The sequence below is a fragment of the Lissotriton helveticus genome, chromosome 1_1 (assembly GCF_964261635.1).
Source record: "Lissotriton helveticus chromosome 1_1, aLisHel1.1, whole genome shotgun sequence".
NCBI classification, from domain to species: Eukaryota; Metazoa; Chordata; class Amphibia; order Caudata; family Salamandridae; genus Lissotriton; species Lissotriton helveticus.
The window spans coordinates 1855623587-1855636340 of NC_136057.1; the positions used below are offsets into that span (position 1 = coordinate 1855623587).

The following is a 12754-nucleotide window of genomic DNA, read 5'->3' on the forward strand; positions in this document are numbered from 1 at the left end:
GGAACAAACACTCATTCCAAACCATAATGGCTCAGCGGGTTACTTTCCATACCATTATCGGAACTACAAGCTACGAACCCAATCCAAGATGGAACTTGAGAAAATCCAAGCTTTTATGTTCTCAATTCAACTTTACATAATTGCCTTGACACGTCCTTTCGTAACAAACATACAGATTCCCAAGGAAAGAAAAACAAACAGGGTGGCAAATTTGTCAAAACAGAACAGAGGGTGGAGGTGACTAACTGGGAATGTGGTAAAGAGATAGCAGGGCTATGGTCAGTCGCCAATGAAAAGGCCACAGAAGAGACCCTAGATACGGAGACAGTACATGTCTTATTTGACACGACCAGGTAAGTCGTCAGCGAGGTTCAGCCCACCATCCATGGGGTGGACCCCTTTTCTTAAGGGTCTTCTAAAAAGGAAATGTACCCCCCAAACTCCATGCAGGGCAGGGTAGGACCAAAAGCACGGTCAGTCATTCCAGACATGGCTTCAGTCCCAACTGGTCACCTCATCCTTCTTCCAGACGAGTAATACACTCGTGTGCTTCATTCTGGGTCTCTCAATTGCAATTTCCCTCTGCATAGATCATTCACCCTTCACATACACGATCGAAAAGACAGCCCTACCCTTTTCAAAAGTGAATTTGGGTTTGGGAGAGAGTAAGAAAGCAAAAGCCATGCATAGCCATGCATATAGACGAATGGTTTGAGTTGGCACTGCAGGGAACTGTGTAGCCTGAAGTAGTATATGAACAAGGGGGGTTGACCCATATAAGTCACTGGGACCTGGGTTGAATAGATACTGAGAGGAGAGGGTCCCAGTGTATTGAGGAAATGATTACATACAATTATCAATGGAATTACTCAACAACAAATGATTTTATCCACACAGTTTAATTCACAGTGGGATAAAGTATATTTGATATACATCATGTCAAAAACAATCAACTGTATTAAACGTCATACAGTGCCCCGAGGAGGGAAAAGGGAGCGTGGTGGTGAGGAGATCGTGCAGTGGTGGGATTAAGTGACAGTAAAATCAATCTTTAAAGCACTTATTCATGCTATCAACAAAGTAGCAACAACTTGCATGCCGCATAGTATTATTATTCAAAAGAAGGCATACGACAAAGAGTACAGTGTATATACAATTTTTGGCGTGAAGTTGCCACAGTAAAAACAAACAGTCGACGTTTCGACCCTCTAGTGGTTGCAGGATCGATTAACCTTGCTGTGGGGTCTTCATCAGGACCATAAGGGGAGGGTTGGGGCAAAGGACCAAAGGTCCGCGTGCAGTGGTTGTCTGGTCGGGCCGATGAATCAGGTAGAATCCAGTGGCGTGGTGCTGTAAAGTCTTTGGACATCGCAACCCGCGCTCGGAGTTTTGCGAGTCACTCGGATCGAACTCATCTCGATTCCGGAATACGCCAGAAGTCATGAACCGTCGAAAGCACTGACCGTTCATCTTTATGCTATTAGTCGATACAGCACCACGCCACTGGATTCTACCTGATTCATCGGCCCGACCAGACAACCACTGCACGCGGACCTTTGGTCCTTTGCCCCAACCCTCCCCTTATGGTCCTGATGAAGACCCCACAGCAAGGTTAATCGATCCTGCAACCACTAGAGGGTCGAAACGTCGACTGTTTGTTTTTACTGTGGCAACTTCACGCCAAAAATTGTATATACACTGTACTCTTTGTCGTATGCCTTCTTTTGAATAATAATACTATGCGGCATGCAAGTTGTTGCTACTTTGTTGATAGCATGAATAAGTGCTTTAAAGATTGATTTTACTGTCACTTAATCCCACCACTGCACGATCTCCTCACCACCACGCTCCCTTTTCCCTCCTCGGGGCACTGTATGACGTTTAATACAGTTGATTGTTTTTGACATGATGTATATCAAATATACTTTATCCCACTGTGAATTAAACTGTGTGGATAAAATCATTTGTTGTTGAGTAATTCCATTGATAATTGTATGTAATCATTTCCTCAATACACTGGGACCCTCTCCTCTCAGTGTGTAGCCTGAAGGTCACAGATTCTGATCTAGCTAGGGCCAACTCTGAATCTTAAAATTAGTAACGTTGAGTTGGGCAATAAATACTTTCATGAGGCAATTAAATTTGTGGTGTTCGCTGCATAAATTATTGAATAATAATTACAGTCTCATTACTGAGATCAGACGAAGAGACAAGAACATGTGCTTGGTGGCCTCCAGAGTCTTGTTCCGGATTTAAACTCGCAGCACGGCTCCCTCCTTCCGCACGCGTAGTGCATGTTCACCCCCAGCTAGAGCCGAGGTCTTTAAATACTAGGCACCTTCAGTTAATATGGCACTCAGAGGATATATTGAACCACTGCTCCAGAGCACCATTTAAAAGGCTACACACAGATGGACCTGCTTCGGGTAAATGAGCCATGGGTGGAGTCTGGAACATGAGCTGGAGGGCCGCCAGCATTGTTCGCTAGGGGTGAGTTGTGCAGAACGAGATTCTGTGAAAACCTGCCCCATGCTGCCTGCTTTAGGAACACACCCGGCTATGGTTCCTCATCTCTCCTCCATGCTGGATGAAGGAATACATGAAGGGGTTCTAGGTTTGGCTTCTAAAAGATGTGTGCAGCTTGTTGTGCAAATACTGGTCTGACTTTTCCATGCAATGTGAAGCAGGAAGTCCTTTCTAGGACCACTAAATGTGTCTCATGCACTAGAGAAAGAGCTGAGGGAAAGTCACAGTCCTACATCTATGTTGCTGTGCTTTGCAGGCAGAGACAGCCAGACATGCCGGGTCTGTCTCATCTACATAGTGTGTTGCATTGGTTCTTCTAGGACAGAATACTTTGCGTCTCATCTGCACATTGTATAGACACTGGTTCTAGGTCTGTCTACTTTGGATCTGATCAGAGTATGTTAGCCTTTGTACAGTCTTGAAATTCTGCTCATAGAAAGATAACCGCTCGGCATACATAGTCCATGTATCAAACTAGAGGGTCAAACCGGAGCACGCTATCCGAGTGGTTCTCTTAGCATATGACGTCCTGCTAGGAGGAATGGAGTGTTGAAATTGTAATAGATTGATTTTTTATGTTCTGCGCTTCTGCGACTCTTCTCAGCTTCAGAACATTGTGTACAAGACAGACCACAGGGTGGTTTGTCATCTTCAAGGCCAGTCCTGGGGAGCAGTGGCTGTCACCCTCAAACAAATCAGGTAAGTGTTTTCAGCTAAGTGGTAAAGTACACACTATTTTATGCATGATGTCTATGTTTAATAAACCATTACCTTCCACATATTTCCCTATGGCCCCTGACCGTCAAGTATTTCCCCGATAGCAGGCTTTTATGAGATTAAGTTTTCCTTTCAGTAATACAGCATGGCAGGTGCCAGAATAATTAAATGGGTCCACGTGTGACATATTAAAATGCCCCACCACCTTGCTGATGAGTATGGTACACCAGCCTGCCAACAAGTGTGAGTGTGTGACCACCCTTTGCGCAATGACCGAAGGAGACTCTGTATCTGGCTCTTCCGGGATGCTTGCATCCTTTCCTACTAAGTTGGTGATCGATGGATAGCGGACTGTCTCCTCCATCGTCACCTTTGATCAGTAGTTCTTTGGTTCGGCTTTCCAATTCTAAGGGGTCTTCATTGACCTTGGAGAGTCTTCGATATGGCTGGTGCTCACAGGCATTCGTATGTGCCACTTTTCTAGTGCGCCCTCATCTCAGCTGATAGAACTGACTTGCAACCGTTTCTCTCCTTTTCTGCCATCTACGGATCCCTCATCTCATCCATGTTCATGCCATCCTCTACCTGCAGGCAGTTTATCACTGTGTTGTTGGAAAGACTTTCACGTTCATGGACCAGCCACTTCAGTGAGTTTACGGTCTCTGCTCATCCGGAGACACAATTGCCCAGTCAGACAACTGGCAGAAGTTATGCCTGACCTGTGAGCACAATCCCAAATCTGTCTTTGAGAAGGGAAGAACCAAACAAGATGGCAGGAGGGAGTAACCTGCAACATAGATGTTCAACAAATTCTAAGCTCAGAAGGAAGCCAGATAAACTTTGAATTAAGCAACTATTTACGGGACAAATCAAAAAAGGACTCAAAAGATCACGAACACCTAAAAATGTAAAAACCAACCAGTAGAAATATTAATCTCTGTTTACTTAAGAGCTTACTGTGGTAGGACACAAATTAGAGGTTTCTGTGGCAACTCTGCCAAGCAAGACATTTTCCAAAATGGCTGCTTGCTGATTTGTATCTTACATGGACCAAGGAGATGAGGTCCTAGTGAAAGCGAGCAAGAATCGCATTTTTATTAATCGAAAGTAGAGCAATTCCGACAGGTCAGGCTGCGTGGGCCTAGCCATACCGCCCAGTGAGGCAAACAATACCACATGAAGGGACAGCTGATAGGACCTGAGAGCTCAATGCACTGTGTTGGGCTTGGGCCTTCAGAAAACCGCTACATTGGGAACAATTCACTCCTTTGCACTCACTTATTCTCTTCCCACTCAGTCACACAAGCACTCAAATCAAAATGGGGTGTGTGCATCATATACACAAGAGCTCGGACTTGCATCTACCCAACTAGCACCCATCTGCTTCTTACACACTATTTGAAGTCATTGACTCTTCTGGTCTGTGGCCCACTGTACTGAGGTGAACTCTAAGACAATCTGGAAAACCTCTTTGTATTAGGAAGTCATGGCTCCTAGCTTGCCGCAGTGTTCTCTTGGGCAAGTCAGTACTTTGCACTCAGCTCAAGGCTAAGAATTAAAGACACGTCTCTCATGACAGAGAGAGCAGTGGTTACTATGTCTGGGTTGGAGGCAAGAGGGATGAATGCTGGGAGATGCCTGCATGACAATGGAGTTTGGTGGCCAGGAAGCCAACAGTTCCTAGGCTGGCACTGAAGCTGGCTGGGAAAGACCATGGAGGAAGACACCTTTTAAGAACCAGGGAAACGTGGCCTGCCTTTATCCACAGGCTACAGCCTTATTTGTTGAAGATTCACACGCCGTACACTCTACTGCCATCAGATGATCAGTTGGAACATTACAACTTATTGTTTCAACACTGTGGTGAGGGTTCACTGGTGGGCACAGACATACATGTCTGAGGTCCAGTAAGCCTACCAAATCCCATGACGACCTGCTACGTATCAAGAGGAGCCATGCAGAGAAGGGGAGCGTAGGTCCCTCTACAGCTCAGACTTGTGTATTTAACAAATAAAGATGAATATTAATTACATATAGAACAGTGAAATACACATGATATGCACAGCTATGACAGGTTGGTGAAGCTGAACCCTCCCTCCCATTACTGCCATATCACACCTACAAACATAAAAATCATGGTTCAAGACCAGTAGCAAGTTCTTCCCCACCACTCTTTCAAAAATAGCTCTTCGGGTCTACTGAAGTAACCCCCATGAAATTATCTACTAGGATCCAACTCAGCTATAAAAACAAAATAAAACTATAAAATAATACAAATAAAATAGTAAAATAAAATACCTAAATATAAATAAATTAATAGCAAAATAAAAATCATTATGTGCCCATTTGCCCTTTAATTAGGTTACACACATAAATAGAACTTACTTTGCCCGGGGCGGGTTGGATAATCCGGGAACCTCCTTGTTGGCTTTGAGCCGGACACTGGGGCTGGCACTTTTTTCCTGCAACAAAAACATAGTTATCTGATGAAGTGTGTTCTGCACTTCTTGTGAGTCAGCAAAAATAAGAAACATGATTACAGAAGCTTCATACTGCTCAAGGCAAATGTTTAGGACGCCCTGCCTCTCAAGTTTGTTCAGAACTACTCAACACACAGCACAGGGGGAAGCCAGCTATGCCCCATGGTGGGCTGTGCAAATTCATGTTACCGCGATAAAAGACAAAGAACCGCAGGTGTAATGAGCGCCTCATGAATATATATATTGAAAAATACAAATCGTGCTCTACAAAATAGGCTTCTAAACTGCACAGGTTTCCAGCATTCTCTTGTGTCTAGCTTTTAAACGTTTTGTCCCACACTCCTCATTACAGACGGTCTTTATTCAGAATTCATTCTAAAGAAATGTTTGTATTCCCAACTGGCCTCATGACTGAAGGAAGGGCAGCGCGTATGGTTCTGTATTAAAATTATCAAGGTTTTTCATGCAGGAACGTTATCGCTTAAAACTGCTGTCACCACCAGCTCACCCTTCTGGTTGCAGTTCGAGGTGGGATGGACTTAAAAACACATCCTGCAAGTTTAGACCTATAGATACAGGATATTCGGGGTAGAACACATTATGGGAATGCATGAGAAACACATTCACCCAAATGATGGTATGACTGCTTGAACCACACATTTCAATGGGATTGCTGCGCTCCTAAAACAAGAGCCTCCCGGGGAGCATTTTTTTTTGCTTTTTCATGTTGGATGCATTGCATCTCTCAAAAGTTTTAAACGTCTGGTTTCAATAGGACCAGGTATCGGTGTATACAATAGGGTGCACCGAAAGGTGTGCAAGTTCAAGTACAAGCATTTACAATGCAACGGTTTCGCCTTTGCAAAAGTTAGAGCTATTGGCATTGTAAATGACAACATTTTTATTTATGTGTTGGTTTTGAAAACAGATAAATAAATGACATTGTCATTTACAGTGGCAATAGCTTAATCATGGTCCCAGAACGTGAACATCTGTGATATAATAATACAAAGCACTGAACAGTTCTCATAATAGTGCAGTGAAAAGTCACATACAGATTTGAAGATCGACTGCTGCATTAAAAAAGATATACAATAGTGGACTCGGTCATAGAGTTTCCTTAAAAAAACACCTATATTGTCTACTTTCTGAAAATCCATCCACACACACACAAATGCATGAATTAAGTTTTCCAAAGTGTGCCCAGTTTGCTGCCCACCTAAAATGCTCCCAGCAGCATCTCTGTTATTGCTTATATTTCTCAGAAGCACGTGGCTACTTTCAGTGAAGAGCGAATACTGTCAAGTGAAAAAGAAACATGAGATTTCATAGCCCTGGGATAGAATATTTTTAAGTTGACAGTGGTGAAACAGCAATGGTGGCTGCTAAAGCCGGAAGAGAGCGATTCACTCTGCACGTGCCCACAATCGACATCCCAGAATAAATAAACCTGCTATGTGCGGAGCATTTTATTCGAACTAAAACGTGTCCAAAACATGAAATCATTGTCAAATCTGAGGCATTGCACTTCTATCATGATAACCGGCGATTGCGCTGCCCGCTCTTTGTTAACTTATTGTTAGTTTGCTGGAAAACATACACTTAAAAAGACAAAACAATGATCACACACACTCGTACATACTTTCCCATTTCGTACAACCTTGGGGCACTGTTAAGATATAATGATTAATGCATCTCAAAGTGCGGACATGATGAGAAATGTGAGTTTGTCATAGCTAGTTATAGTAAAAATGGCAAACCAAACAATTTCACAGAAGAGCAACTTTGTACATACACTATTTGGAATGATAGTCAGGCTTCATGAGCTTGCATCGAGTGTGAGGTTGCCTTGAATTAGTCACTGTTGGTAAAGTGAGAAATCACATAACATTAGTGTTTACTGATCTCGCCGTGGGTTCAAAGTGAGATTGCAAAGACTTGTGTAAGTTAAATCAACGAGCCGGGTTTAAAAACTTGGCTCGAGTGTTACTCACATGTAGAAGGATATGCCCTCGCCTCTAAATACCTCCGTTCTGCTCCGTGGAACGTTTAGAATGCGTTCGCACCGAGTATTTATTTGATGTTGATTGATGAAAAACCGCAAACCGGCTTTACCAAAAAGGGCTAGAGCGTTAAAGGTATCAAAGATGGCCGCTCTCTCTGTGCCAATGTTCAAATGAACAAAGCACTACTTCCTGGATCGGCGGTGATTGACTGATCAGTAAAAATGGGAGGAAAAACGAAAATAAAAATAAACCAAAATAGTGGGGATCTGTTTTAATGCCAACTTGTTGATTATAAGGTTCTCTGTACTATGGCAAATTAAAAAACAGGCCCTTGGTGAAAAAATGTGAATCGGCTTTACCAAAAAAGGCTAAAAAAAGGACTAGAGCATTGAATGCATGAAAGATGGCTGCTCTCTCTTTGTGCTAATGGTATGATGAAACAAGTCAGGTCCCGGGCCGGCAGCCAATCACAGCGCGGCCCGGGAATGACGTCAGGGGGGTGTCCCGGGCCGGCAGCCAATCACAACGCGGCCCGGGGAATGACGTCACGGGGTGTCCCGGGCCGGCAGCCAATGACGGCGCGGCCCAGGACAAAGGGGCGGGACTTAAAAAAACACCGAGAAACGCCCCCGAATCGCGTTTTCACGAGAAAGCGTGATTGACAGCCTCTGCCTCCCAATGGCTAGCCTTCATTTATGGAGCTAGCCAATGAGAGACAGAGGCGGAACCAAAGCCAAATGTAGGAACATGAGATTTCGCCGTGCGCGGAGCAACTGCTATGCAGTTGCAACGCCAGGCGAAACCTAAACAACGAAAGTAAAAATACAAAACATAAATAGAAGTGACCAACAGAAACTGGAAATGTAAAATATATTTTGGGATCAAGTAAGCCATTTTTTTTTATTATAACCAAGCACCAAAACCATGGAATCCTAGTTAGCGCCTTCCAAATGGCAGCTCTCAAGATTATACATGTTGCTCTTATCTTTCTCTCTAGAGTAAAAGCATCTGCAGTGCTTTTCTACTACTAAAAGTAATGGGCCACATTAGTAGAGTACGATCACATATGGACACGGTGTGGTATTCTGGTATGAGTGGGGAAATGTACTGGAATTTGGTATGTATGGCTGACAGTGTTCTTCTGATGATTACTCATAGTTTGTACAAGGTTGGGAGAACAGTTGAGTTTTGAATATTGAAAGAGCTGGAGCCAGAGCAGTGGGTGGAGTGTGCATATTGGATTAAACCTACATTCCACCCAATACCACTATGTTGTGCCTCCACTTAGTGGAGAAGTGTGGCTCACTGGTTAGAGGCGGCAGACCCGTAAGCAGAGAACGGCCCGGGACCAGGGTTCGATTCCCGACGCGGCAGGGTCGTGGACCAGGGTCAGCGGACTTGATAATTCTCGCCTCGGTGCCTACTCTAGTCAGAAACCACACTCGGCAACTCTGGGCATCAGCTTGCCTCATCTTCACAACGGCCCCCCCAGACCGCCGGGGATGCTTGGTAGCACCTTAGAGATACCCATCAGGGACCATCTCTCAGGGTGAGCCAGGACGGGTTCCCCAGCGGTCGAAGCGTGGAGATACTCCTCCGGGAGTCGATTCCTAGCGCTATATAAACCCACAATTAAATTAAATTAAATCAGAACACCGCATTTTGGCGATTAGCTGAATTCTTCATTATTTGTGTGTTTAAGGTTTATGCAGAATTCAACACAAAGTGGACAGGAGTTTTATTATTCGGTTTCTGTAAAGTTTGCTTTATGTGTTGGTGCCACTCTAGATTGGGCTGGTGGTGAACTGGACTACTTTGTAATGGATTTCTACCAGAGTCTAAAGTCAGAGGCTTACCGTTTGTTTTGGGCGGCAGTTGTGAAAAGAGACTTGTGATTGGGCCGCGTGTGGTGCAGTGAAGCCGTGAGTTCCCATTCTCATGCTGTCCACGACTGTGCCATATGCCTCACATGCACCAGTGAAGTACCAAAGGGTTAAGGATCCCCCTTGTGCTGGCCTTGGCTGTTGTGTGTTTGCACAAGTTTCTTACGCGTCTTCTGACAAACTCATCAGTGCACGCTCTCAAACGTGCTGCAGACAAGCACGTCCCTGCGTATGTGACCTATGTTGGTTGCTGGGTTACATCTGACGTGTCTTGTGCTTTATGAGCCCATCAGCACACGTTCCCTGCTGATGCGCGTAGCTCCTTGAATCTGTGACGTTCCTGAGAGCCGGACTCCGCAGTTAGATATACACATTTGACTGCAAGGTGTTTATCAAGCGCGAGTGGACGGTGACTCGCACAACCCAGGAGTTAATTATTTGTGAGTCACAGAGAGTCATGGTGACTCGCACACCTGAGTTATTATTCTTTGCGAGTAGCAGTTGGCAACCGTGATTCGCACACCTCACCATTTCAATCAGCTTGCATGTAGCAGACGTCATTGTTGCGAGTTGTAATTGACAACGGTGACTCGCACATCTCACCTTTTCAATCCCTTTTTTAAGCTGCAGAAGCCATTGGTGATGCTCTTGAAAATTGGTGAAGTCTTCATTTTGGTTATCTTAAATATTTCTAATTGTTTTCACACAGTTATAGTGTGCTTCATATTGTTGTCATTATATTTGTGGGTATCGTTGTCTAGTTTAAACAGAACGTGCACATAATTTGCTTTTCGCTGAGGGTTTATTAGTGTGAATAGGCAGCATGTCTCTCCTCTTATTTTTTTGTCAACTCCCGGGGAGCCATTAATTAAATGGGAGAAATGTAAAAATGTTTTTTCCAGATATGCCAGATTGTGTGGTACGAATCGGACTAGTGAAAGGAAGGCATCTCTACTACTGCACAGTTTAGGACCAGCAGGTCAAGTAATGTATGATCTTCTACCAGATTTAACGGATGAAGAGAGTGATGGAATGAATGAATATGAAGCATTCTTGAAGAAGTTTGACCGACATTTACTTCCAAAGGTATCATTTGTACTCTAATGTTTTCACTTTGGGACACACACATGCAAAACAAAGGGGAGTCAGTGAAAAATAAATTACTGTATTAAGAAAGTTGGCTTCAACTTGTATGTTTGGTCTTCTGTTGATGAGAGGTTAAGGTATAAATGTATCCTGGCCTGCACCAATGATAAGGTATGAGAAGAACTGTCGTCCATGAATGATACTTCTCTTACTGAGATGATTAATTTAGCCAAAGGGCTTGAGCACATTTTAGTGTGTAGACGTTCTAAAGCAAAATGTCTAGGAGAAGGCTGCTGGTGGAATGGTTTTTGTGTTGAATTAAAAGGAAATGAGTGACAAAAATGTGAGAGGACAATGTGACAGTTGTGAAAAGTCAAAAAAGTCAAACAGTTTACAGGAAAATGTTTTAGGTGTGGGATGACTGGGCACATGGCTAATGAAAAGAGGTGTCCAGGATGGAAGATAGCTTACAAGTTCTGTTTGCATAAAGGACATATGAGTAAGTGTAAAGGTAATGAAAAGAAGATTAATGAAGTTTGTCAGGATTCGGATGAATGTGAAGAGATAATTTTACAAGCGTCCAACAATGGGGGTGAAGGTGTCCAAGACGTTGTTATGGTGGAAGGAAAATGAGTTATAATGCTTTTGATCCAGGGGCGACTGACTATTATTTCCAATAAAGTTTTTTGAAAATGGAATAAAAACAAGGTGGAATTGTGTAAGCCAGATGTTAGACCTACAGGGTATGGTGGAGAGCCCATTAAACCGGTGGGTTATTTTCCAGAAAAAGTGGAAGATTTGGGAAGAACGCCGAAATTTATGTTACTGCTAAGGGTAATGAAGTTATAAGTTAGTTTCATCAGTGTGATTTAGGAGTCATATTGGATTTTAATTCGGATTTGCCCATTAGCTTGAAGGAGGATTTCAAAGTTAAAAGTTTTCTGAAGTGTTTTCTTAGGCGCGTGGGAGTTTAAAAGGATGTGTAGACCAGATCAAAATAGTACAATGTTCCACACTTGTGCTCAGTCAAGTAGGAAAGGTGCAATTTGAGGTTAGAGAAGGTGCAATTTGAGGTCAGGGAAGGTGCCATTTAAGGTCAGGGAAGCTGTGCTTGTAGAATTGGAGAGGCTGGAAGGAGCAGGTGTTATTGAGGAGGTTGAGGGTATTGAATGGTTGAGCCTAGTGGAGGTGGCGAAGAAGAAAAATGGTGATATTAGTTTGTGTGTGGACCTTGAGGGCCTTAACAAAGCAACTGTGGTGGATATATTTCCCATTCCTGGGATTTATGAGTTGGTGTGTATGCTGGGCAATGCAAAGTGGTTTTCCACTTTGGATTTAGCCTCAGCATACCACCAGATAAGATTGCATGAATAATTCACGCCTCACTGCATTTGTCACATTCAATGGCACATAAGATTTAGAAGGATGCCATTCAGTAAGTGTTGGTGGCATCGGTCTTTCAAAGAACCATGGAAAGTATGTCAGGTTTTTTGAGGTGGCGGTATATCAAGTTGCTATACTAATTTTTGGTGATAGACATGAAGAGCATGATGAGAGCGAGGGCATTGTTGCAGGAGCTGCGTGAAAATGGATTGACACTTAAGGTGGAGAAATTAAAGTTTTTATAAGAAGGAACTTAAGTTTTTGGGACATACAATGACGGAAGACGGTTTAAAACCAAAATTGGAATTAGTAAGATTATCACTGAGATGGCTGTTCACAGAATAAGTTGGCTTCAATTTTAAGACTTGGTGCTATTGTAAGTTTGTGAGGACATTTTGGGGCGAAAATGTTTAAGTGGCATAGTTTGCTTAAGAAGAATGTGGAATTGAAATGCTTAAAGAGTGTGAAGATGAATGTATTCACTTGAAGGGCGAGTGGCATAATGTTCATAATTTGAAGAGTTATTGCCTAAATAAGGAGAATATAATCTGCACTGGTGTAAAGGGTGTGACTTTTTTTTCAAAGGAAATGAGGAAAAAAACAGAACGGTAACATTCATTTCACGTGCCTTAAAGCCTGAATAAAGCAGGTATTCACTGATTGAGTGCAAAGC

General features: G+C 43.3%; 1 protein-coding gene across 3 annotated transcripts in view; it reads right to left on the reverse strand.

Moving 5' to 3' along the window:
* The window catches only part of C1_1H1orf21 (chromosome 1_1 C1orf21 homolog), a 415212-nt gene that overhangs the window by 81252 nt on the left and 321206 nt on the right, over positions 1-12754 (reverse strand). For all 3 annotated transcript variants that reach the window (XM_078641457.1, XM_078641468.1, XM_078641462.1), the window contains exon 4: positions 5629-5705. In XM_078641457.1, coding sequence (XP_078497583.1) covers positions 5629-5705 — 77 coding nt within the window. The remainder of the gene's footprint in view (positions 1-5628; positions 5706-12754) is intronic.